The sequence below is a fragment of the Hippopotamus amphibius genome, chromosome 17 (genome assembly GCF_030028045.1).
Source record: "Hippopotamus amphibius kiboko isolate mHipAmp2 chromosome 17, mHipAmp2.hap2, whole genome shotgun sequence".
Taxonomy (NCBI): domain Eukaryota; kingdom Metazoa; phylum Chordata; class Mammalia; order Artiodactyla; family Hippopotamidae; genus Hippopotamus; species Hippopotamus amphibius.
In genome coordinates, this window is record NC_080202.1 from 11,055,413 (window position 1) to 11,080,565 (window position 25,153).

The 25,153-nt window shown below is 50.8% G+C and overlaps 1 protein-coding gene across 1 annotated transcript in view; it reads right to left on the reverse strand.

The window, feature by feature from the left end:
- Positions 1-25,153, reverse strand: part of SPNS3 (SPNS lysolipid transporter 3, sphingosine-1-phosphate (putative)) — a 52,727-nt gene that overhangs the window by 14,408 nt on the left and 13,166 nt on the right. The window contains exons 3-8 of the mRNA XM_057715885.1: positions 23,870-24,006; positions 23,183-23,334; positions 22,401-22,467; positions 21,518-21,666; positions 20,549-20,701; positions 13,032-13,221 (exon numbers count right to left, since the gene is read on the reverse strand). Of these exons, the coding sequence (XP_057571868.1) occupies positions 13,032-13,221; positions 20,549-20,701; positions 21,518-21,666; positions 22,401-22,467; positions 23,183-23,334; positions 23,870-24,006 (848 nt within the window). The remainder of the gene's footprint in view (positions 1-13,031; positions 13,222-20,548; positions 20,702-21,517; positions 21,667-22,400; positions 22,468-23,182; positions 23,335-23,869; positions 24,007-25,153) is intronic.

Sequence of the window (25,153 nt, forward strand, 5' to 3'; positions counted from 1 at the left end):
GGTATGGCAAGTCAGGCACCTAGGGTATCAAATTTAAGGAGGTGCTCTGTCTCCGGGCTGCACAAGTACAGGGTAGGTCCCTGAGAGTGAGTGCAACCTTACACTGTGTTCCCTCTATGCCTTGCTGGCCTTGGCCTAGTCCCAGCCCTGATCCTCTTTATCTGGTCCCAGAAGATGATTCAACACATGTAAAAACAAAAATAAACTAATAAACAAACATAAGAAATATTAAAAGAGATGGGGGGAAGGAGGATACTCAGTACTGATTCAGCAGATAACTCTGTTATGAAGAAACTTTTATATGATACAGAATACTTACCATTGAGATATACCCTAGCTGTTGCGAGCAGCTTCTAACATAGCTCCAGAGACCCCTGCCTCTTGTATCTCACCCTTGTGTGGTCCCCTCCCCTTGGGTGTGGGCTGGACCTAGGGATGTGCTTCTAATGAGCAGAATATAGCAAAAGTAATGGGATGCCACTTCTGTGATTATGTTACAAAAGACTGTGACTCCCCTTGACAGACTCCTCTATAGAGAAGATAGACTTCTCAGCCTGCACACTTTCAAGAACGGAGCTGCCATAAGAAAGAGGCCAACACAGCAAAGGAACTGAGAGAAGACTCCAGCCAACAGCCAATGAGGAGCTAAGGCCCTCAACCCAACAACGCACAAGGATCTGAATGCTGCCCACAACCACTGAGTGAGCTTGGAAGCAGATCCCTCCACCACTGAGCCTTCAGATGAGACCACAGACCCTGGGCCAATGCCTTGATTGGAGCCTGCAAGAGACTACGAAGCAAAGGACCCAACTAAGTTATGTCTGGATTCCTGACCCACAGAAACTGTGAGATTATAAATGTGTGCTGTCTTGAACAGCTACATTTGGGGATGATTTGTTACACAGCAAGAGACAGCTAATACACTAGCTAAGCTACTGAATTTCAAGAACAAACAATGAAATCTTTAGGTATCCAGATGAAAAAGTAAATTAATATGAAAGATTTTTTAAACTTCATTCCTCATAGCAATATTTGACATGGAAAGACAATGGAACAAAGGTTTGCAAAGTGATGAGGGAAAGAAAATGTGAGCCAAGAATATCATACCCAGTTCAATGTTTTTCCAGTAAAGAGGAAAAGAGGAGAAGACAATCTCAAACATAAATAAACCAAAGGAATACCATCTCTCTAGACATTTTTTTTTTGTTGGAAAGGGGGACAGAATGGATTAAAAACAGAACTATGTAACCACAAAATCTACCCAGTTAGGAGTTGAACCAAAATGAAGAACTCAGGAACGGAGAATCTATTTAACAGACTGATAATGAGTCTGTTAAACAGACTCTGGGACTTTAAATTTAAATCCGGGACTACAGTCAAACAGCTCTAAGGATTATGCTTAGAGAAGAGACTGTGAATGTTATAAATCTAGAACAAGTAAAAATAATAATATAACTAACAAAAACCAGGAGGCTGGGGAGAGAAGGGGATAGGTATAATAAGAAAGCTGGTCAGGATTCACCAATAAGTCCAAAGTTTTAAAATTAATTTGAAGTTAAACAACTCCTTTGATTTCAATTCAATTTCTTCAGGTAAATTAATATAAATGACTTAACTATCATATGATTCCATTTATATGAAATATCCAGAACAGGAAAATCTATAAAGACAGAAAGCAAACCAGTAGTTCTAGAGCTAGAATAGAGGATGGCTGGGGAAAAATGGTGAATGATTTATAATGAACATGGAGTTCATTTTTTTTTTATAGGAAGCCCAAGAAATGCATTTATTCTGTTGTCTCTTTCTTTTCGAGGTGATGAAAATGTTCTAAAATTGATGAGGTGATGATTGCAAAACTCTGTGAATATACTAAAAACCTTTAAATTTTGCACTTTAAATAGGTGAATTGTATGGTACATGAATTTCACCTCAATAAATCTGTTTTTAAAACTACCATATAACCCCAATTTAATAAAAGTATTTCTAAAGACATAAATCTGGGTTTATATACAGAGAGAAAATGGAAGCAAACAGGCCAAGATGTTAAGAGTAGCTGATTCTAGGGGATGAGAAAATGGAAAATTGTCATTTCCTTCTTTGTGCTTTTCTGGTTTTGCTTTTTTTTTTTTTAACTTCCCCCAAATAAAAATAGAAGGGTCATTGATAGAGTGTGGTGGATTGAATTGTTGGTCTCAACGCTTGATTTCACTGTGGTAGCATGAGGCTTCCACATCCTTGACGTGTCGCATGCCCCAGAGTGTGATCCTTGGTCCTCTTCTCTCTTCTATCCAAGCTCAGGCCCTTGCTGATCTCATTCAGTCTCATGGCTTTAAATAACCAGCCTGGACCTCTCTCCTGAACTCCAGACTCATATATTTCCAACTGCCTCTTAACCTCTGCAGTTGAATGTCCTAAAAGGCATCTCAAATTCAACATGTCTAAAATTGAACTCCTAATCCCACCCTTTTCCAAAAAAAAAACAAAACCCAACAACTCCATACCTCCCTCTAGCCTTCTCCATTTCAGTAAATGGCAACTCCGTGTTTCCAATTGCTCAGGCCAAAAACCCTCAACTCATCCCTTTCTCTCACACTCCATGCCCAATCCATCAGGAAATCCTGTTGGTTCTTCTCCCAACACATACCCAGAATCTGACCACTTCTTCATACTTCCTCCACAACTAGCCCAATCCAAGCCACAGGCATCTCTTGCCTGTATTATTGGAAAGCCTCCTAATGGGTTTCCCTGTCTCTGTCTTAGTTCTTTTTCATTCTATTATCAACACAGCAGCCAGAGAGACCTTGTTAAATTACATGGTCGGTAGTTACAAAACAGCCCCCAATTAATCATGCTTCTTGGTATTCACACCCTTATACAGTCCCCTCCCACGGTGAAACTGGGCCAGCTTTACACCTTGCTTCAACCAATAAAATAAGGCAGAAGAGATGTTGTGCTGTTCCTGGCCTAGACCTTAAGAGGCTTTGCAGCTTCCACTTTGCCTTCTGGGAATGTGGCCTGAGACCGCCATGTGAGTAACTGGTTTAGCCCAGTGGAGGATGAGAGGCCACATGGAGGAGCCCCAGCTGATGGCAAGACACGAGTGAGGACAGCTTGGATGTTCCACTCCACCCAGTCTTCCAGGTGAAGGAAGCCACAGGAGTGAGCACAGGAGAAACCAGCCACGAAACCATCCAGCCAACTCACAGAATCATAAGAAATAATAAATTGTTGTTTTAAGCAACTAAGTTTTACGGCAACTTGTTACTCAGCAATAGATGACTGATACAAACCATCAGACAGAGCATCACCTCTGTGCTGGAAATTTTCTAATGGTTTCCCATTGCACTTAAATTGGAAGCCAAAGCCATTCTATGCACAAGGCTCCACACAATTAGTGCCTCCCTCCACCCCCACCATTCCCTCTGACCTCATCTCCTCTGCTCTACCCTGGCTTGCCCCATTCCAACCACGTTTCCTAGAAGAAACTAGCATGCTTTCCCCCTCAGGGCCTTGGCACTTGAAGTTTCCTCTGCATGGAGAGCTCTCCCCCACTCGACCTGTGTATCCACATGGCTCCTTCCCTCACTTGCCTCAGGTTTCTGCTGAAGCATCACCGTCTCCCTGAGTCCTCCCTGACCACCTTGAACAGCCCATTCCCTCTTTTTATCCACTTTCCCTGGTCTGTTCTTTTTTTTTTTTAATTTTTAAAATTAATTAATTAATGTATTTATTGGCTGCATTGGGTCTTCGTTGCTGTGGGCAGGCTTTCTCTAGCTGTGGCGAGCAGGGGCTACTCTTAGTTGCAGTGTGCAGGCTTCTCATTGCGATGGCTTCTCTTGTTGTGGAGCATGGGCTCTAGGCACGCAGGCTTCAGTAGTTGTGGCTTGCGGGCTCTAGAACGCAGGCTTAGTGGCTGTGGAGCACGGGCTTAGTTGCTCCACGGCATGTGGGATCTTCCTGGACCAGGGATCGAACCTGTGTCCCGTACATTGGCAGGCTGATTCTTAACCACTGCACCACTAGGGAAGTCCTTCCCTGCTCTGTTCTTTTTGACAGAACTCATCTTCATCTAACCTATCATTTATTTCACATTTGTTTTATTGCATACATATTTTGGCCTGTTTTGTTCAATGCTGCAGCATCCTCAGAGCCTAGAACAGTGCCTGGCACACAGGAGGTGCTTGGGAAATATTTGGTAAGTGAGTGAACATTTCTGCTTATCCTGGCTGGTACCTGCCTTGCATCCACCTCACCATGGCCTCAGCTCTGCCCCTTGAGACCCGTGAAGACCCCCAATCCCAGGTTTCTCACCTGTGAGATGGGAAGAGCAGCACAGAACCAGACACACCTTGGGTGGGGGTGGGGTACACAGGTGGGGCTTCCTGGCCACGTGCCGAGACACTCCTCCCCATGATGTCAACAGGACCCAGGGCTCAGTGGAGGAGGAGCCCTTGGGGCACACAGCAGACTGTATTTTCCCAAAACAGCCACTGCAATATTTCCACATGCTCTTTCAGATCACTGTTAGTCTCCACCAAAAGACTGAATCCATTCTCTCTCCCCCCGAATCTGAACAAGAAGTTATGGCTCAGGTGAAGAACAGAATGCGGTAAACGTGATGCTGTGTAACTTTCAAGGGCAGGTCATCAAAGGCAATACAGCTTCGCCTGGCTCTCTCCAGACTCTAGTCCTTGGAAGCCAGCCACCATGTTGTAAGGAAGCCCAGGCCACAGGGGGAGGTCACGGGCAGCTGCTCTAGCCAGTAGCTCCAGCTAAGGTCTCAGCCGACAGCCAGCATCAACCATCAGACGGCCCTCAGCCTTTTGATGGTCGAGCCCCCACCCCCATGCTGCCTAGTTAACCCCAAGTGCAGAAGAGATACATTATCCCCACCCCTCCGTCTTGCCCAAATTGCAAATTCGTGAGCAAAATAAGTGTTTTTGTTGTTTTAAACCACTAAGTTTCATTATATATCTAAACTAACTAGAACAGGTCCAAAAGTTCATTTCGCTCCTCAGCGAAACCAAGGGGAAAGTACTAGCACTCCCATTTTACAGCTGAGAAAATTGAGGCTCAGCAAGGTCAAGATCTTGCCCTAGCTCACACAGCTAGTAAGTGAAGAAGCAGGAACGATGTCCAGGTCTTTCAGATGCCTCAATGCACACTCACGGCCACCCCCCGACTCCTGCTCCTCCCTCTGGACCACAAAGCCCACCTAAGGGGGGACTGCCAGTGTTCAGCCACGTCCTCCAGCTACCAGGCCAGCGATGCTGCAGCTCCTACCTTGGGCTCAGTCCCTCCTCTGACTGCAAACCCCTTCTCCTCTGAAGGGCAGCGGCTCTAGGAAGAAGGCCAAGGAAGAGGGTGTGAGCCAAGACCTGCTGCTGTGCGTGTCTGGATCCCAATTAACAGCCGGGAAGTCCAGTTCCCCTGCCAAGGGGACTGGAAGGAGCGGAGAGATGGAACCCTCTGCTCCTGCGGGTGGGCCCCAGGGCACGGGCTCCCCCACGGAAGGCCCCAGACCAGACTTTATATGCTCAGGAAACCTCATCGCCATGAAACACACAGCACGACCTGGCCCTACTTGAGGAAATCTGGGGACAGGCACGCCCACAATGCCTCTGAAAACCCTTCCTTCCCACGCTATGTGGCTACAGCCACAGAAGCAGCGGGAGAAAAGCTATAAGCAGTTGCAGACGCACATGTACACACACATCCCACACAATTATCTGCTTGCCCTGATACACGTGTATGTGCACACTCACACACAGACAGGTATCAAGCAGCATGCATGGACACACTCATATGCACCATACATATACAGAATGAATATATGTGTGTATGCAACACACACAGAGCACGACTGCATGGGTACACAGAGATACATTCACACGAAAGCACACACATCTGCAGTCAGACCTGCATGTATTCACACTCAGACGCATGCACACACCAGCAGCACACCTACCCACACTCCTGTGGGCCTTCCCAGGAAGCCCTATCAGTCTCCCCTGGAGCCTGTCAATCTCCCCAGGACTGGCAGAGAAAGTACAGGAAGAACTTTGGTCCCTACAATCTGAGAAGGTGAACGAATGGATGGCCTGATGGAAGGAGGAACGGATGGGTGGATGGGTGGAAGAGACTCAAGTGACTCTATTTTGAAGCTAATGTGAGCAGAAGCCAATTCCTCAGCCCCCTGTGGACAGCCTTTCTGATACTGACCCCCATAGGTTCCCCAAACCTAATGACAATTCATCACAGTGGACTGCAGCCAGTTCCCACCCACTGAAGTTTTAGGGGTGATGTCGTGTCCCAGGGACTCCAGACTCCTGTATGCAACTCTACTAACACCTCTACTTGGATGTCAACCTCCCATCACTAACTCAGAATGTACAAAACCAAGCTGCTCATCTTCCCCCAAATCCCACTGTTCCTGCCTACTTTCCTATCTCGGTTAATGGCCTCTCCCTCCTTCCAGCTACAGAGGCTAATATCCTAGAACCCATCTTTGACTCTTCCTTCTCTCACATCCACATTGAATCCATCAGGAAAATCCTATAGCTCTATCTTCAAAATATATCTATAGAGACTTCCTAGGTGGCGCAGTGGTTAAGAATCTGCCTGCCAATGCAGGGGACACAGGTTTGATCCCTGCTCCAGGAAGATCCCACATGCCACAGAGCAACTAAGCCCATGCACCACAACTATTGAGCTTGCACTTTAGAGGCCGTGAGCCACAACTATTGAGCCCGTGTGCTGCAACAAGAGGAGCCTGTGCACCACAACAAAGAGTAGCCCCTGCTCACCACAACTAGACAAAGCCCGTGTGCAGCAACGAAGACCCAACACAGCCGATAAATAAATAAATAAATAAAATTTATTAAATGTATATATATCTATAATCCAACCACTTCTTATCACCTCTGCCACTTCTGCTCTTGCACCCCCAACCCTCATGGGAAGTCTATTTTCAACAGAGAAGTCAGAGTGATTCCATTAAACATAAGTCAATAATAGAAAGACAACAGAGAAAATCAATACAACCAAAGTTGGCAGCAAAACTGACCAACCTTTAGTTATACTGACCAAGAAAAAAAAGGAGAGAAGGCACAAATTACTAAAATCAAAAATGCTTATTACTGGACTTCCCTGGTGGAGCAGTGGTTAAGAATCCACCTGCTAATGCAGGGGACATGGGTTCGAGCCCTGATCTGGGAAGATCCCACATGCCGAGGAGCAACTAAGCTCCTGCACCACAACCACTGAGCCCGCAAGCCACAACTACTGATCCTGCATGCCACAACTACTGAAGCCCGTGTGCCTAGAGCCTGTACTGTGCAACAAGAGAAGCCACCACAATGAGAAATCCACACACTGCAACCACGAGTAGCCCCGCTCGGCGCAACTAGAGAAAGCCCATGCGTAGCAATGAAGACCCAAAGCAGACAATAAATAAATTATAAATTTAAAAAAAAAAAAAGAATGCACATTACTACCGACCTTACAGAAATTTAGAACCTTATAAAGGAATACTACAAATGAAATTCCTAGAAAGACACAAACTACCAAGACTGGCTTAAAAAGAAATAAAAAGCTTTAATTGACCAATAACAAGTAAATATTGAGTCAGTAATCAAAAAACTTTCCACAAACAAAAGCCCAAAACCAGATGGCTTCACTGGGGAAGTCTAGCAAATGTCTAAAGATGAATTAACACAAATCCTTCACAAACTCTTCCAGAAAATAGAAGAGGAAGAAACACTTGTCAACTCATTCTGTGAGACCAAAGACATCACAAGAAAACTACAGACCAATATTTCTTATGACTATAGATAAAAAAATCCTCAACAAAATACTAGCAAGTCAAATTCAGCAACATAGAAATATGATTTTACACCATGATCAAGAGAGGGTTTATCCCAGGAATGCAAGGTTGGTTAAACATACAACTATCAATCAGTGTTATACCATATTAATAAAATAAAGGATAAACTACATGATCATGTCAATAGACATAAAACATAAGCCAGACCACCCACTCCTCAGCACAAAACTTCAACTCACTCTCAGCCAGCTCCACCCAATGCCTGTATGATCTTGTTCCCATCACCTGTCTTCATCTCCCTTTCTCCCTTCACTCCACACTAACCACAGTGCCCTTCTGGCTGTTCCCTAAACCCACCAGATACACTACTGCCTCAGGGCATTTACAATTGCTGTTCCCTCTGCCTGGAACACTGTTCCCCTAAATATCCCATGATTCACAATATTGTGAATTTTACTTATATATCTTGCCTATTGTCTATCTCCCCCAACTAGAATGGGAGCTCCCTAAGAACAGAGATAGTTTAGTCTATTTTATCCACTACTATATCTGCAGCATTTAAACTAGTGTGCCAGGACTTCCCTGGTGGTGCAGTGGTTAAGAATCTGCCTGGCAATGCAGGGCACATGGGTTTGAGCCCTGGTCCTGGAAGATCCCACATGCTGCAGAGCAGCTAAGCCCGAGCCTGCACTCTAGAGCCCTTGAACCACATCTACTGAGCCCACATGCTGCAACTACTGAAGCCTGCGCGCCTAGAGCGCGTGCCCTGCAACAAGAGAAGCCACCGCAATGAGACGCCTGTGCACCGCAGCAAAGAGTAGCCCCTACTCGCCGCAACTAGAGAAAGCCTGTGTGCAGCAACGAAGACCCAACACAGCCAATAAATAAATAAACTTTAAAAAAAAAGAAAAAGTTTAAAAAATAAATAAATAAACTAGTGTGCCACTTTACAGGCATTCCATAAATACTTGTTGAATAAACGAATGAATGAAAAGAGCTGGTCACTCAAAGAGCTGGTCCCTCAACCATTCACACAGCAAACAGTGATCATCCCCACCCCCACGTGCCTGACACCTGTGCTGCCGGCTGGAGTCCTGAGAAAGATCAGAACCAACCTGGACCCAGCTGGAGGGGGTGATCAGAGCATAAGTAACCAGGATTCAAGGAAGACGGTGCTGAGGAGCGGCGAGGATGGCGAGAGAGGTCTGGAGCTAGCAATCACGGGAGGCTCCGTGGACAGGTGGTGCTCCAGCTGCCCCTGAAGGGCACAAGGACAAGGGAAGGGAGTAGAGGGAACAGAGGAGAGCCCGGATGTGCAGAGCACGGGGCATATCCTGGGAATCAGGAGGGGACCTGCACAGCAGAACCGCATAGAGATAAGGCTATGAAGGATGCCAGGGCCATTCAGGAGGGGCCTTGAATGCCAGGGTGAGGAGGCAGACTTAGTTCCAGAGGCACCAAGGAGCCATGCAAGGCTTTTGAGCAGGGCAGATTCCGTGGTGTCACTCTGGCAGTGTGCGCAGAACAGACTGTGGTGGGGGGAGCAGGAAGACCTGGAGCCCAGGAAGGTGGCTCCTGGGACAGTCCTAGAGAAAGACGGCAAGGCGTGAGCCACGACAGGACAGAGGGGACCAAGCGAAGAGGGGCGGTTTGGAGGTGATATGGGTTTATGAGTGATGGCAGTGGGTAGGGGTGGGGTGTAGAGGGGGCGGAGAGCTGGAGTCTGGATCTCAGGACCTTGAAGCACAGACAGAGCCATGGAAGTGGGGGTGGGGGGGTCTAGTCAGGGGATCCGGAAGGAACCGCACCACTTCTGGAAGTCTGGCGTTCTAGCCACTGGGGATCCCACCAGCCCCAAACACGAGCCACAGGGAGGAGCAGCCTCCCAGCACTGGAGCATGGACGCAGCCCAGCCCTGCCCACCTTCCTGCCCCTCAGCCCTCATGCCCCAGGGCCGGCCTCAAGAAGAGATTCTCCAGCTGGCTTTGTCAGCCAAGATGCAATGTCATTTCTAGATGAGCCATCCAGTTCTGGAAATGCGCCAGGCTACAGAGGGGGGACAGCTGTGTCCCCAAAACAGAGCCAAGGAGCCACTTCCCAGAGCCAAGCAAGACTGTGGCAGAAGCAGAGCTGGCAGGGGGTCCGTGGGCCCAGCCAATGCAGAGACAGGCCTTAAATAGGGCCTCCATCTGCCCGGGCCTCAGCCTCCCCACAAGGTCAGGCCCATTCGGCCCCCACCAGCTGGAGATGATGGTCCCAGGCACTCCCTCAGCCAACAAGCATCAAGGCATTCAACGGTGCCTGGTGTATGCCACCAGCCCCTCCTCCTCCCCCACGGGGGTGGCAAGGGTCAGTGTGGCATGAAGGACACAGACTTTGAAATCTACGGGGCTGAGTTAGAGGTTTATCCGTCCCGCTCTTTGTGTTGCTATCTCTGGGCCTCAGTTTTCCCACCTGTCAAGTAGGGATGAGAAAAACCCTTTCCGACAAGCACATCATAAGGACTAAAGGAGGGCACATGCAGAAGGGAATGCTAACATGACTTGTCTATCCCCCAGGAATTTCAGCGGAAACCCAACCAAGGCTGAGGAGGCTGGTGAGAAGAACCCATGCCCTTATATCCTGAAAAAAACCATATTTCAAAAAGATACATAAACCACAATGTTCACTGCAGCACTATTTACAATAGTCAGGACATGGAAACAACCTACATGTCCATTGACAGATGAACGGATGAAGATGCGGCACATACACACAATGGAATATTCCTCAGCCATAAAAAGGAATGAAACTGAGTTATTTGTAGTGAGGCGGATGGACCCAGAGTCTGTCACACAGAGTGAAGTCAAAAAGAGAAAAACAAATACCCTATGCTAACGCATATATATGGAACCTAGAAAAATGGTACTGATGAACCTAGTGGCAGGGCAGGAATAAAGATGCAGATGCAGAGAACGGACTTGAGGACACAGTGGGGGAAGGGGAGGCTGGGACATAGTGAGAGAGTAGCATCGACATACACGTACTGCTAAATGTAAAACAGGTAGCTAGTGGGAAGCTGCTGCATAGCACAGGAAGATCAGCTCAGTGCTTTGTGATGACCTAGAAGTGTGGGATAGGGAGGGTGGCAGGGAGGCTCAAGAGGCAGGAGATATGGGGATACATGTATACATGTAGCTGATTCACTTTGTTGTACAGCAAAAACTAACACAACATTGTAAAGCAATTATATTCCAATAAAGATGTATAAAAAAATAAAGTAAAATAAGATCTGGGGAAAAAAAAAAGAACCCATGCCCTAAAAAGGTGCAAGACACACCCTCAGGATTCAGAGAGAGAAAGGGAACCATCCCATGTGGCCCCCCAGCTTGTGCAGAAGAAGGCTGGAGACTCAGGCTGGGGAGTGATTATTTGGAGAGTGAGAAAGCTGAGAGAGGGGCTTCCGGTGGCCCACCCACAGAGAGGGCAGTGCCTGTCAGGAAGGGCATTGGCCTTTCTCCCTGACGGGATGCCAAAAAGTGCAGACTTTCCTATGCCAGGGCCACCTGGGGGTGCGTTTCACAAAGAGTATCCTTGGGACACCCCAACGCATGTCACATGAGAGCAGGAGGATGTACAAGAACGCAGTAGGGGCTGCTGCATCCTGGGCTCATCCAGGGGCTCAAATAGGGACCAGGGAGAGGAGACAGGCTTGCAGGTCTCAAGAGGGGAGCCCCACAGGGTGACTGCCTGGGGCGACAGGGCCCAGGAGGAAGAGCTGAAAGGCCAACCCCCCAGAGGAGCGGAGGGAAGCTGTGACAGTACACAGGGGGATAATGTCCCCTGTACCAGGGAATTGAACAAGGCAAATGCTGGGGCCTGGGGCCCCCAGGACCCACAAAAGTGCCCCCCAGAGAGGAGTCAGCCAGCATCTGGCGATCTGCCACAAGGAGGGCATGGACAGTCAGCCAAACAACTCCAGACACGGATAACGCTTGGCCCACTTCCGGTCAACCTTGCTGGCCTGCCCAACCTTAGAGAGGTGAGGATCTTAGGAGAGGGGTGGTTCGGGGATGAGGGACAGAGATGGAGAATCCAACCAAGTAGAGCTCCCCCTCTTCCCAGTGCAACTCTCTGGACCTGGATAGAAGCTTTATTTGGAAGCAGAACCAAAGTTTTGATTTCAATGAGACTGGGCTTCCTGAGTGTAACTAGAAAAGCTATGGGGTCTGGTCATGGGGAAGAGACCTACCCAAACTGGTCAGGGAACAATACAGCTGTTACTGATTTGCTTTCTGAGTCCAGCCTGCTCAGTGAACCCCACGCCCACGTGCAGGGGCTTCCGTGTCCACCGTGGTGGGTCCCCAGGGCCTTGGGACCAGCGAGGAGGAGGAGAAGGGAGGGGTAGGGAGCTTGAACAGGTCTGGCTGAGGCCAGGCTGGCACCTCTTTCCAGTATCAGCGGCTCCTTCCCATCAGCTGTGACAGTCAGGGCCGGGCTTTGGGGAGCCAGGGACACAGCGGCACACGTGTAAGTGTATATGTATGTATGTGGACACACCAGGGTGCCTGATGGGACCCAAACATGCACGGAGCCCCAGTGAATTCTGATGTGAGCACAGAGTAGTCTGGGAAGGTTTTTGGAGGAGGTGGCCTTTGAGTTGGGTCTGGCAGCAGGAGAACGACTTTAGGATGCACAGAAGAGGGGAATGGTGCCTCTGGCGGAGGGAATGGACGCGAGCAAAGGCCGGGAGGTGTGAGCACCTGTCACTGTGTAGCCGGAGTGTGCAGCACATGGAGGCATGAGATGGGATACAGATCTGGAAGATATGATTTCACTGTATTGCCACCTTTAAAGCAGTGTCCGCACTGGCTACGGCCAATCTGAACCTCGCTTTCCTCATCTGTAACCTGGGGAGAATTACCCTATTTCTTCTTGGACTCACAACATGTCCTGGGAATAAAGGGGTCCCACTGTCTCCAATCAAAGCATTAACCAGGACATACTTTAGAGTCAGAAAGGCTTAGGCTCAAATCCCAGTTCTGCCCCTTCCTAGCTGTGTTACTCTTGGTAAGCCTCAGTTTACTCCTCTGTAAAATGGGGATAACCAAGCTCCACCCAGAAGGAGTGATAAATGTATGTGAAGACCTGGCACAGTGTAAGCCTATGAAACAGGAGTTCCCTACCCACCCACCCTACTCCTGCCTCCAAAGGGGCCCTCACTTACATAGGCGGCCAGGAGGGTGGTCGGGGCCAGGATGAGAGCCAGGTAGAGGCAGGGGGCTGCAGCAAGCAAGCTGGCGGCACAGATGAGGGGCTCAGCCCGCGGGTTGCCTTTCTTGTATCTCCTTGAAGCCTCTGCTCCCAGGATGACCCCAATGATGCCAGTCACGACAGTCAGTGCCCCAAAAATCAGGCTGATGGAAAAGAGAAGGATTCATCAGCTGGTGGGGTCAGGATAGGGGTCCAGCCACCTGTCCCCCAGTGCGTGATCTGGTACCTACAGGGAAGGTGGCTGGGGGCCCCTTCCCCTCCCTCCTAACCGATGCTCCTTGAGACCCTGTGCAGGGATCCATATGCTCCCCTACCCTTCCCATCCCCTGTCCTGCCTCATCCTGGGGATGCCACTGGCCATGTGGGTGATCTTCCTAGCACCCCAGCACCCTGCCTGCCTCAGCACCAGTGACCTCCTCCACTGTCTCACCACCTAAAACTGGCCCATTCAGAAATCTTAATTCAGGACTTCCCTGGTGGCACAGTGGTTAAGAATCCACCTGGGGATACGGGTTTGATCCTTGGTCCAGGAAGAGGAGCAACTAAGCCCATGGAGGAGCAACTAAGCCCGTGGAGGAGCAACTAAGCCCGTAAGAGGAGCAACTAAGCCCGTGCACCACCACTACTGAGCCTGTGCTCTAGAGCCCTGGAGCCACAACTACTGAGCCCACATGCTGCAACTACTGAAGCCCGCCTGCCTAGAGCCAGTGCTCCGCAAGAAAGAGTAGCACCCACTCAATGCAACCAGAGAAAGCCCACATGCAACAACGAAGACCCAACACAGCCAATAAATAAATGAATTTAAAAAAAAAGAAAAGAAATCTTAATTCTACAGTCCCACTCTGGCCCCATCCTCCTCACCTTCCAGGCCCTGATACTAATGGAATGGAGGCAAGTGAACATTTATTCATAGAGCTCATATGATACAGCAGCATTGTACACATCATCTCTCTCTCTCTCTCTCTCTCTCTCTCTCTCTCTGGACACACAGCATGCTGCATTATGGTTCCCCAACCAGGGATCGAACCCATGCCCCTTGCAGTGGAAGCACAGAGTCTTAACCACTGGACCACCAGGGAAGTCCCACACACCCTCCCTCCTTGAGTCCATCCTTCCACTCTCTCTGAATCTCTCTCAAGTAGCCCCCGCCTAACTTCGCCACCTTTCCCACCTACTCCTGGACCCACTTCAACTCCACTTGGCCCCTCTTGCACCTCCCTCCTGTAGAAACCTGTCCTTCCAGGACAACCTCCATACAGGCCCCCAGAGGATGCTTTCTAGAACACAAATCTGACACCTGCCCATCCCCTGCCTAAAATTCTCCACCAGCTCTTAAATGCCCACCAGATGTGGTTCCAGATCACTGTGGTGTACATAGCCCTTCAGGATTTGACCCTGGGTGACCTCAACCCCAAACCCCAAATCCATCCTCCTCAGTCCCAGACTAGCCGCTGCCCCACTTCATACTTTTATTCCTCCATGTGGAACACGCTTCACTGGTTTTTCTACCCACTGAACTCCTACACATCCTTCAAGACCCATCACAAATGTCCCCTCTTTGAGGATGCCTTCCCCGGTCCCTTTGCTGATTCATTCACCACCTTCAGTTCCCATATCACCTTCTATGTCTCTATCATCAAGGTCATTCACTAGGCTGTGAATTCCTGGAGAACAGAAACCAGGTTTGGTTTACTTTCTTGATTCTAGGCTGGGAGCATACAGCCTGGAACAAGAGATATATGTTAAGCAAATGGCTCACTGATCCCTCCCAGAATTCCCAGATGGACAGTTGAGACAGGTGAGGTTAAGAAAGGGTGAGGCCAAGATTACCCAGCTAGTAAGAGACAGAGCCAGGATGTGAATATACATCTTCATCCTCCTGGGTCATCCTAGCCCAAAGGATGGACCCAAGCCTCCTTTTAAAGGAGCCCGAAGAGATGCTGAGACTGACTCGCGTGAACTCTTGAAAACAACAAAGGTAACTAGAACCTTTCCAGCCCCCAAGTGGCTCCCTGTAGTCCTCAGGGCAAGCTCCCGGCCAGCATGGCAGGACTGGCCCCTGTGTAACCTCCCCTCTTTTCCCCCTTCCTCACTACGCACATATGACTGGGAATTCTCTAAACTCACCCTACACTTTCCGGCTCCCCTGCTTCGGCCCACACTCTTCCCTCGGCCTGGAGCACCGATGCCCCCACCCACCATTCTCCACCTGGCCAGGATCCCCTTCCAGATCCAAACCTTTCCAGGAGTGCCAGGTGCCTGCTATTACCTCCATGACTCTCCTCAAGACGTAAGAATACAACAGATGCAAGACTATGGTTACTGACAAATCGACGGTCCCAAAAAACCACCTCTCCTCTAAACAACTTCTGTGAAATGTCCATCCCACAGGCTGAGGACTAATGGGTTTATTTCCCTGCCCCACCCCTTTGGTTTATAGGAGACTGTGTAAAGTCCACAGAGGGCAGGGACCTGCCTGAGGCCATGCAGCCCCACATTGGCAGAGCCAGGGTCTCCTGGCCCTCTGCCCCCAAACAAAGCGTGTGTGTCCTTGGGCAGCTTAAAGGTGCTCACCGAATCTTCCTAGCTTACCAAGCTGTACCAGGCTCTGCCTCAGTCCAGTCAAGTGACCCCGAATCCCGGGTGAATGCTATCTGTCTCTGAGTCCCAGTCTGAGCCGGCCTTGGCAGGTTCTCGAGACCTTTCTAAGACTTAGGATTGATTGTTCAGACAGGCACTGTAGATGGGGGTCCCCAGTGCCCCTGAGCAGAGGTGTGGCCAGAGGACATACCTACCATGAAGTGTCCCCAAAAGCCTTCCCAGAATCAGACTTTCAGAGCCAAGAGGGTCCTTAAAGCCTACAAATTCTATGCTGATTTTCTCTTTTCAATGGCCTGGCAAGCAGTTATCCAACTCCTATTTACATGCCCCCAGGGACGAGGAGCTCATTTCCCCATGCTGTCCCTTCCATCTGGTCCAGCTCTGTATGTTGGAAGTTATCCCTCTGGCTGAGCTAGAATCCTGCATCCTGCAGCTTCCTGCTCCCACCCCACCCTCACCCTGGGGCTTATCCTAACCATGGAGAGTGTATTAACAGCTAAGGTCTATGCAGAATCCTAATACCGTGACCTGCTCCCAACCCTGTGATAGGCTGAATAATGGCCCCCCCCGCCCCAAGACATCTATGTCCTAATCTCTGGAACCTGTGACTGTTCCCTTATGTGGCAAAATAGCCTTTGTAGATGTGACTATATTAACCTTTTTTTTTCTTTTTTTGCTGCATTGGGTCTTCATTGCTGCGCAGGCTTTCTCTAGTTGTGGCAAGCAGGGGCTACTCTTCATTGTGGTGCATGGGCTTCTCAGTGTGGTGGCTTCTCTTGTTGTGAAGCACGGGCTCTAAGGCAGACAGGCTTCGATAGTTGCAGCACGCGGGCTCAGTAGTTGTGGCACACAGCCCCTAGAGCACTCGGGCTTCAGTAGTTGCAGCACATGGGCTCAGTAGTTGTGGCATGTGGGCTCTAGGGCGCACGGGCTTCAGTAGTTGTGGTACACAGCCTTAGTTGCTCTTCAGCATGTGGGATACTCCAGGACCAGGGATTGAACCCATGTCCCCTGCATTGGCAGGCGGATCCTTAACCACTGCGCCACCAGGGAAGTCCACATTAATGTTCTTGAGATAGGGAGATTATCCTCCACTTTTTAGATGGGCCCTAAATGCAATTACAAATGTCTTTATAGGAGGGAAGCAGGACTTCCCTGGTGGCACAGTGGTTAAGGATCCACCTGCCAATGCAGGGGACACGGGTTCCATCCCTGGTCCCGGAAGATCCCATATGCTGTGGAGCAACAAAGCCCATGCGCCACAACTACTGAACCTGCACTCTAGACCCCACAAGCCACAACTATTGAGCCCATGTGCCACAACTACTGAGGCCTGTGTGCCTAGAGCCCATGCTCCGCAATAAGAGAAGCCACTGCAATGAGAAGCCAGCGCACCGCAGCAAAGAGTAGCCCCTGCTCACTGCAACTAGAGAAAGCCCACATGCAGCAATGAAGATGCAATGCAGCCAATAAATAAATTAATTTAAACAAAAACAAAGAGGGAAGCAGAGGGAGATTTAAGACATAGAGGACAAGGCAACGTGACCATGGATGCAGAGCCTGGAGTGACGCGGCCACAACCAGGGACCTCCAGCAGCCACCAGAAGCTGGAAGAGGCAAGGAAGGATTCTCCCAAGAGCCTCCTGTGGGAGCGTGGCCCTGCTGAACTTGGTTTTGGCCCAGTGAAACCATTTTGGACTTCTGGCCTCCAGAACTATGGGAAAAATTTCTGTTGTTCGAAGATTCCAAGTGTGCGGTGATTCGTTCCACCAGCCCGAGGACCCTAACACAAACTCCCACGTCAGTTTCTCACTCAGGTCCTGGGAAGGAGCTGAATTAGAGGAACAGGTTGAAGCAGAGAATGGGGAAATTACTGGCCCAGGAATACACAGCCAGTTAATGCCTGAAGTGGGATGGAGTCCTGGTTTTTTCCCACTTTTTCAAGCTGTTGTGGGACTTTTAAGACTCAGTCTTTGCCTCTGGGGAGATAAGAATCTAGCTGTAGAGCCAGGATAAACATCACAATATCCTGGGACTTCCCTGACGGTCCAATGGTTAGGTCTCCACACTTCCACTGCAGGGGCATGGGTTAAATTCCTGGTGAGGGAACTAAGATTCTGTATGCTGTGCGGCACGGCTGAAAAAAATCACAGTCTCCTCTGCTGCATTCATTTACTAGTTCACTGGCTGCTCCCTGAGCGCTACTGTGTGCCAGCTAGTTGGGGAGACATTCAAGTCAATTAACAATACCAAGCAGTCTCCAGAGGCAACAGGACATGGAGCTTAAGAGCACCAGCTTTGGAGTCAGGTGGGTTTGAACGCTGGCTCTGCTACTCGAGCTGTGTGACCTTGGACAAGTCGTCTAACCTCTCTGATTTTCCATCTTCTCATTTTTAATACAGGAATACTAGGCTTTATTATAAAACCTCGGAGGGTTTTTTCATGTAAAAGGCTTAGCATAGGGCCTGAACTAAAGTTAAAGCTCAAGAAGCAATGGTGAGGACTTCCCTGGTGGTGCAGTAGTTAAGAATCTGCCTGCCAATGCAGGGGTCACGGGTTCGATCCCTGGTCCCGGAAGATCCCACATGCCACCAAGCAACTAAGCCCAAGTGCCACAACTACTGAGCCTGTGCTCTAGAGCCTGTGAGCCACAACTGTTGAGCCCACGTGCCACAACTACTGAAGCCTGCACACCTAGAGTCCGTGTTCCGCAATAAGAGAAGCCATTGCAATGAAAAGCCTGCAAACTGCAACAAAGAGTAGCCCCCGCTTGCTGCAACTAGAGAAAACCCGCACACAGCAATGAAGACCCAACACAGCCAAAAAATAAAATAAAACTTAAAAGCTTCTGCACAGCAAAGGAAACTGTAAGCAAGATGAAAAGATAACCCTCAGAATGGGAGAAAATATTTGCAAACCAATCAACAGACAAAAGATTAATCTCCAAAATACACAAGCAGCTCATGCAGCTCAATATCAAAAAAACAAACAACCCGATCAAAAAATGGGCAGAAGACCTAAATAGGCATTTCTCCAAAGAAGACATACAGATGGCCAAGAGGCACATGAAAAGCTGCTCAACATCACTCATTATTAGAGAAATGCAAATCAAAACTACAATGAGGTATCACCTCACACCAGTTAGAATGGGCATCATCAGAAAATCTACAAATAGTAAATGCTGGAGAGGGTGTGGAGAAAAAGGAAGTCTCCTGCACTGTTGGTGGGAATGTAAATTGATACGGCCACTACGGAGAACAGTATGGAGGTTCCTTGCAAAACTAAAAATAGAGTTACCATATGACCCAGCAATCCCACTCCTGGGCATATACCCAGAGAACACCATCATTCAGAAAGACACATGCACTCCAGTGTTCATTGCAGCACTGTTTACAATAGCCAGGATATGGAAGCAACCTAAATGTCCATCAAGAGATGAATGGATAAAGATGTGGTACATATAAACAATGGAATATATTACTCAGCTATAAAAGGGAACGAAATTGGGACATTTGTAGAGACATGGATGAACCTAGAGACTGTCATATAGAGTGAAGTGAGAAAGAGAAAAACAAATATTGTATATTAAACATATATGCGGAATATAGAAAAATGGTATAAATCCACTGGTTTGCAAGGCAGAAACAGAGACACAGATGTAGAGAACAAACATATGGACACCAAGTGGGGAAAGCGGGGAGGGTTGAGGGGAATGAATTGGGAGATTGGGATTGCCATATATACATTACTAATAAGAAAAAAATATATCAAATTGTACACTTTAAACATATGCAGTTTATCGTATGCCAATTGTATCTCAATAAGAGTTCTTAAAGGAAAAAAAAGGAAATAATGATGAGAAAAGGGAAGGCAGCTATGAGCAAAGGGCACAGCTTGGGCAAAGGCACAGGCAAGTGACACCACAGGGGACATTCTGGAAATTACGCGAAGCTCTCTCTGGGCATCAGGGAGGGAGGTAGAGGCAAGAGAGGAGGCTGGGGAGAAGAGGGTAGACCTCAATGCTGCCAGCAGAGAACCAGTGTCACTGAGGCCTCAGAGGAGCACACAGAGCCCTGAGGAACTCTGAGGAACCCACTGGGGCAGGATCAGGGAGGAGGAGTGGTCTGCAAGGAGACTGGAAAGCATCAGCAGGGAGAAGGAGGGAGCAAGCGAGAGAGGATTAGACGTATCTGCTCCATCAGGAGGTCACGGAGTCCCTGGAGAACAGGGGCAGCTGGGGGCACAGGAGCACAGCAGGGTGAGGAGGGCAGCTTTCCCAAGACTGAAAATGCCTCAAATGAGGCAGAGAACATACAAACGCACGTGTGAAATCCCTAAGCCAGAGGAGTAATGAGGCATCCCAGCGCCTCAGTTTGCCATCTGTAAAATGGGACAACCTCACACTTTGGGTCCCTCCGAAGGAAGGCTGCCTAAGAGTCCCATCATCCCACAGGCCCCACAGAAGCCTCACCTATCCCCAAGTGCTTTCTGGACCCCCACAGCAGCCCAAGAGCAGGAGGAAAAGGACAAGGACCAGGACCAGGGCCCAGAGAGGACAAGGGAGCTGCCTGTGGCCGCTCAGAACAGCAGGAGCTCTGCCCGAGCTAGAACCAGGTCTGCCACCTGCCAGAGGGCTCCCGAGTCCTGGCGTCTGCCCAGAGCTCCGTGAGCCCGCACAGGCTCAGAACCTCCTGAGAACTTCCCCATCAAAAGCCCAGACGCTGGGGACTTCCCTGGAGTTCCAGTGGTTGAGAGTCCACGCTTCCATTGCAGGGGACATGGGTTCAATTCCTAGTCAGGGAACTAAGATCCCACATGCTGTGTGGCACAGGCCAAAAAAAAAAAAAGAGCCCAGACGCCCCTCCTCACCTGTCCTGGCTGTTGCATGGCTCCTGAAAGCAGGGAAGCTGCAGCCCATGCACCACACGGGCCTCAAACAGAAACTTGGGAGCCCAGAAGCCCAGAGCTCCAGTCACAAAGGCCATGGCTGTCACTCCAAGGGTCGACCACACAAAACTCCAGCTGTAAGAGAAAGTGCTCTGGCTGGAGCCGGGAGAGGGTTGGGGTTGCGGGGGCCTGTCTGCTTCTGTCCGTGCCCTTACCCCCCTCCTGGGCACACAGGTCCCCCTGGCACCCAGGTGGCTCCAGGCCCTCCCTAAGCAGCCTGCTTTGCACCTTCGCTCACTGCTTTGCCTTCCTCCCTCCTCTTGACAGGACTAAGTCTCCCCAGCCTGACACACCCACATCCAGCATCACAGTCCCCGGCAAGCTGTCCACGCTGCCCGCCCTCCTCTGAGTGTCCTCCACTCAGCTTGTGGCTCTGTAACAAAGAGAGCGGGGTCCTGCCCGTGCCCCATATTCTGGTAAATCATGATATCTGGCCATGTGGGTGACTCCTGTCTGCCTCCCCAACCATGCCTGGAACCAAGGAGGGATTCTCTCCCATGAGGCTCAGAGAGGTGAGTGATTCACTCAGGCATCTTCCCAGCAACCCTGAGAAGCCAGCAAAGCTGGAGAATTATGTCCATTGAATAAATGAGGGAAGGGAGGCTCCAAGTCTCAGGTCACCCCGGGATAAGGCAGCGGCAGAGCCAAGGCCGGAGCTCACAGCGTCTTCCTCCCTCCCTTCCCAGCCCCTATTCTGTCCCATGGCGAGGTGGAGGGGGCCTCCGAGTGGGGGAGGGGCACCTCGTTGGTGGGTGGGAGCTCAGAGGAGGAGGAGGGCCGTGAACGCTGGGATGGGTCGGGGAGGGCTCCCTCAAGGCAGAGGGAGGGAAGGTGGTGATGCTGGGGCAGAGGGGTTTTCAGCGACATTCAGGGAGGAGCAGGGACACTCACTTTCTCCCCAGGTATCTGACGTCTTCACACCAGGTGCTCCTTGGGCCCCCCTCGGTCACCACCCCCTGCTCCTCAGAAGCTCCCCGGGGCGGGTCTGGAACCAGCAGGATCAGCAGGATCAAGGCCACGGCTTCCAGGCAGGGCATGATCTGGGGACAGGAGGGCCCAGCAAGCTCGAGGCCACACACTCCTGTGACCCAGGAGATCCTGACAGTGACTGAACTCTGTGGTCCAGGCTCTTGGGATGCTCTGTGCCCCAGGGTGGGGCGGGGACTCGCTTCCTGGGAGCTGGTTATACACAGGGCTTGACATACCACTGTTTCTCACCTCCTCACCCCCGAGAGGACAGCCTCTCTGGCGGGCAGGGTCCCCTTGGGATTTGACTGAATGCCTGTCTGTCCTGTACAGACACGACTCTGTTGGGATCTGTGAGCCTGACATGGTTGAGAGCTGCAGTCTTGACCACGCGGACCCTGACTGTTGAGTACCTGCTGCCCCAATAACTGTCCCTTTTCCTGGCCCACGCCTCCATCTGCCACCCCAGCCCTGCCCTAGTGTCTTCCCACCCCTTGTCTCATTAATCCTTAAGATTCCATAAGGTAGCCTTTACTCTCCCATTCTACGGATAGGCAAAGTGAGGCCCCGAAGAGGGAGGTGACGTGCTTGAGATCACACAGCTAGCAGACGAAGCAGCTGGAATTTGAACCAGGGGCACAACTTCCAGAGGCTGTGGTCCATATGAGGCCCCAAATGTCTGAAGCTGCTGACGTCTGAACACCCCCCATGGCGCCAGACACTGCCAAGGGGCTAAGGCCACTGGAGGCTGGAAAGTCCCTGCTGGCCCAGGGAGAAAGGGAAGGGAAGAAAAGGAAGCTGGACTCACTCGGAGGGCCCAGCGCCAGTTCCCAGTCAGCTCCGTCACAGCCGACCCCAGCACGTAGCCCAGACCACTGCAAGAGGAGCAGGAGAAATAGGCAGTGAGGGGAGGGAGGCAGCTCCAAGGCCCCAAGGCCAGCCTGAACCGGGGTGCCCCCACCCCAGGGAGCCAGCTCTCTGCAGCTCATCACCTTGTCACTGGGAAAACTGAGCCACGTGAGATCCAAATGTCCACTGCCCTTGGACAAGTCACCAGTGACCTCTGGCTCCAGGCCCATCCCAAGCATCCACTGTCTCCCTATATGAGGACCACCCACCCCACCTCTCCAAGTCTCAGCCCTGCCCAAGTTAGGCGATTTCAGGAAACCTGTGTCAGAGCTCAGGGGCCTGCTGCAAAACCCATTCTCTGTCCTATCCGGCTGTGGGGTGCACGGCCCAACCCTAACACGCTTCCTCGCCTCATTTCCCAGAGCCAGCCCCTCCCCGCGCATCCCACACTGCTGGGCTGCTCTTTCTCACCCCTCCCTGAGTGTACTAGCATGTAGGGAGCATTCTCATTACATATCTCTAACTACCACCACGACCTATTGGTTCATGTTATTAGCCCCGTTTACAGATGAGAAAACTGAGGCTCAGAGAGGTCAAGTGACACAGTGAGGAAGGGGTAGAGTTGGAATTCAAATCCAAGCCCTTCTGCTCTGATGTCTTCTCCACCCAGCCTGGCCCCTGTTCTAACTCCTTTGGGCCTCAGTTCACCACCTGGGGAAGTGGAGCCAGGGTAATACCAACCTTCCAACAGGAATAAAGAGGTAGAAGATGGCCAGCACTCGAGTCCGCTGGTCCCTCACAAAAAGGTCTCCCAGGACGGTGGGTGCAATGGTGGAGTAGCTGGCCGTGCCAGTGCCCACCACTCCCCGGGACAGGAAGAAGAGCCAGGAGTACTGGGCAAACGGGCACAAGACCACAGTGAGTTTCCGAAATCACCCTTGGGGCAAGGGGACCTGAGGATGTGTTGGAGGGACCGAGGGCATCTGGTGACACATGCCCCAGGGGAGGAGGGGAGCAGGGCTCCAGACACCTTGTTGTCCTCTCCCAGCCCAGGTTCCCCAAATCACACAGTGCCTCCTGCTGGCGCTCACAGCCACCACCCACCCCCTTGATCTGAGGAGCCCTCTTCCTGGGCATCATGTGTGCTAACTAGGCCAGTTTCCGCAGACAGTAGCAGTTACCCTCACCCCCAGCCCCAGCACAGTTGGGTGGAAATGAAGCCATGGGCAGCAGTAGGAGATGTCAGAGAGGAAGGCCCCTGTTAAGAAAGTCCAGCAGGCTGTTTAGAAGGCCCCTCTCTCAGCCCTTGGAAGGCAATCCCCCAGCCAGCCTGGAATGGAGTAGAAGCAGCTCTGCTGGGGCTGGATCAGGGAGGAAGAAGGTGCGGGAGGGTCCCCCGGGGGCCTGGGAAGGGGTGAGGGCACCCACCTGGGGGGAGATGAAGGAGCTGGAGAGGCCTGCTCCTGACCAGAGCAGGATACCAAAGCTCAGCGTCACCTTGCGGCTGTGTCGGTCGCCCAGGTAGCCAAACACAGGTGCAGACAGCAGCAGGCAGCTGATGAAGACTGGAGGAGACATGCAAGGGCCAGCATGCATCCCACCCCCACCCCAACAAAGGCTGGGGGTTGGGGGGGAGGGCAACGGGCCCAGCAGGCCCAGAAAAGGGAACTGGCTCACATGCCACAAGCTTGGCAGCGGGTGGAGGTTGGGAAGAGGAAATGATAAGGTGAATCCCCCAGTCCCCACCATGGCCCAGAGTCAGGGGGACTGGGAGGGAGGGGCAGGGGCTGGGCCGCGACTCCAATCTCAGTTGTGCTGCTTGCTCACTGTGCAGCCTTGGGGTACTAACTCCACCTCTCTGAGCACCAGCCCAACAGTGGAGAAGTCAACATCCCCCTCCCAGGCTGCATGCAGGTGAGACCGAAGTGAACACAGAGGTCGCCATGGAGCTGCTGGGGCCCCGTCTTTAGGAGGACTCCCGCCCCGGTGAGCCTGAGGTTGGGACTGGTCTGAGTTTGCTCTCCCGCTGGAAGGCATGAGGCGGCGGGGCGGGGGCCAGGTGCCTGCTCTGAGCAGAGGAGCTCGGTTTAGAACGAGCACAGGGATGATAAACCAGCGGCCCCTGGAGGCTGGAAAAGATTTGGTTTTCCTAAGTAGGTAAAACATTCCCCTGACGCTGCAATTGTATTTATACCATTTTTTTTAAAGTACCAAACGCTTATGAATTGGTGACTGGACTGCTGAACGCGTTTGCTATTCTGCGAAGACAAAGAAACTGCCACGTTTCTTTTTGACTATTCCACGTGGATATCTACCTTCACTGCTTCTGGTCCTCAAATAACACCTCCTCGACCCTTCTCGGTGAGTCCGCGGCCCCCGAGAGCCGGCAGGTGGCCAGGGCGAAGTCTGACCCGCCTGCACCTTGGTCCCACCACCCGGGGCCTGAGGTCTGGAGGACCCCGCCCAGCGTCTACGTCATCACTAAGAAGCACAGATGACTGACATTTCCTGAGCCCAATGAAGGCCCAGATTCGTCCCAGCTCCGGTTCCAGCCCCTCCCACTCCGCCCTGACTCGCTCTAGTATTGGGTTGAGCCACAGGCACTTGGGAAAATTAAGCCAGTTTTGACCTACAAAACCGGCAATTTAATATGGTTTGACCTAATACCTAGCAGAGAATCGTCTTTGGTGTCAACGGCATTTAAAAATATTA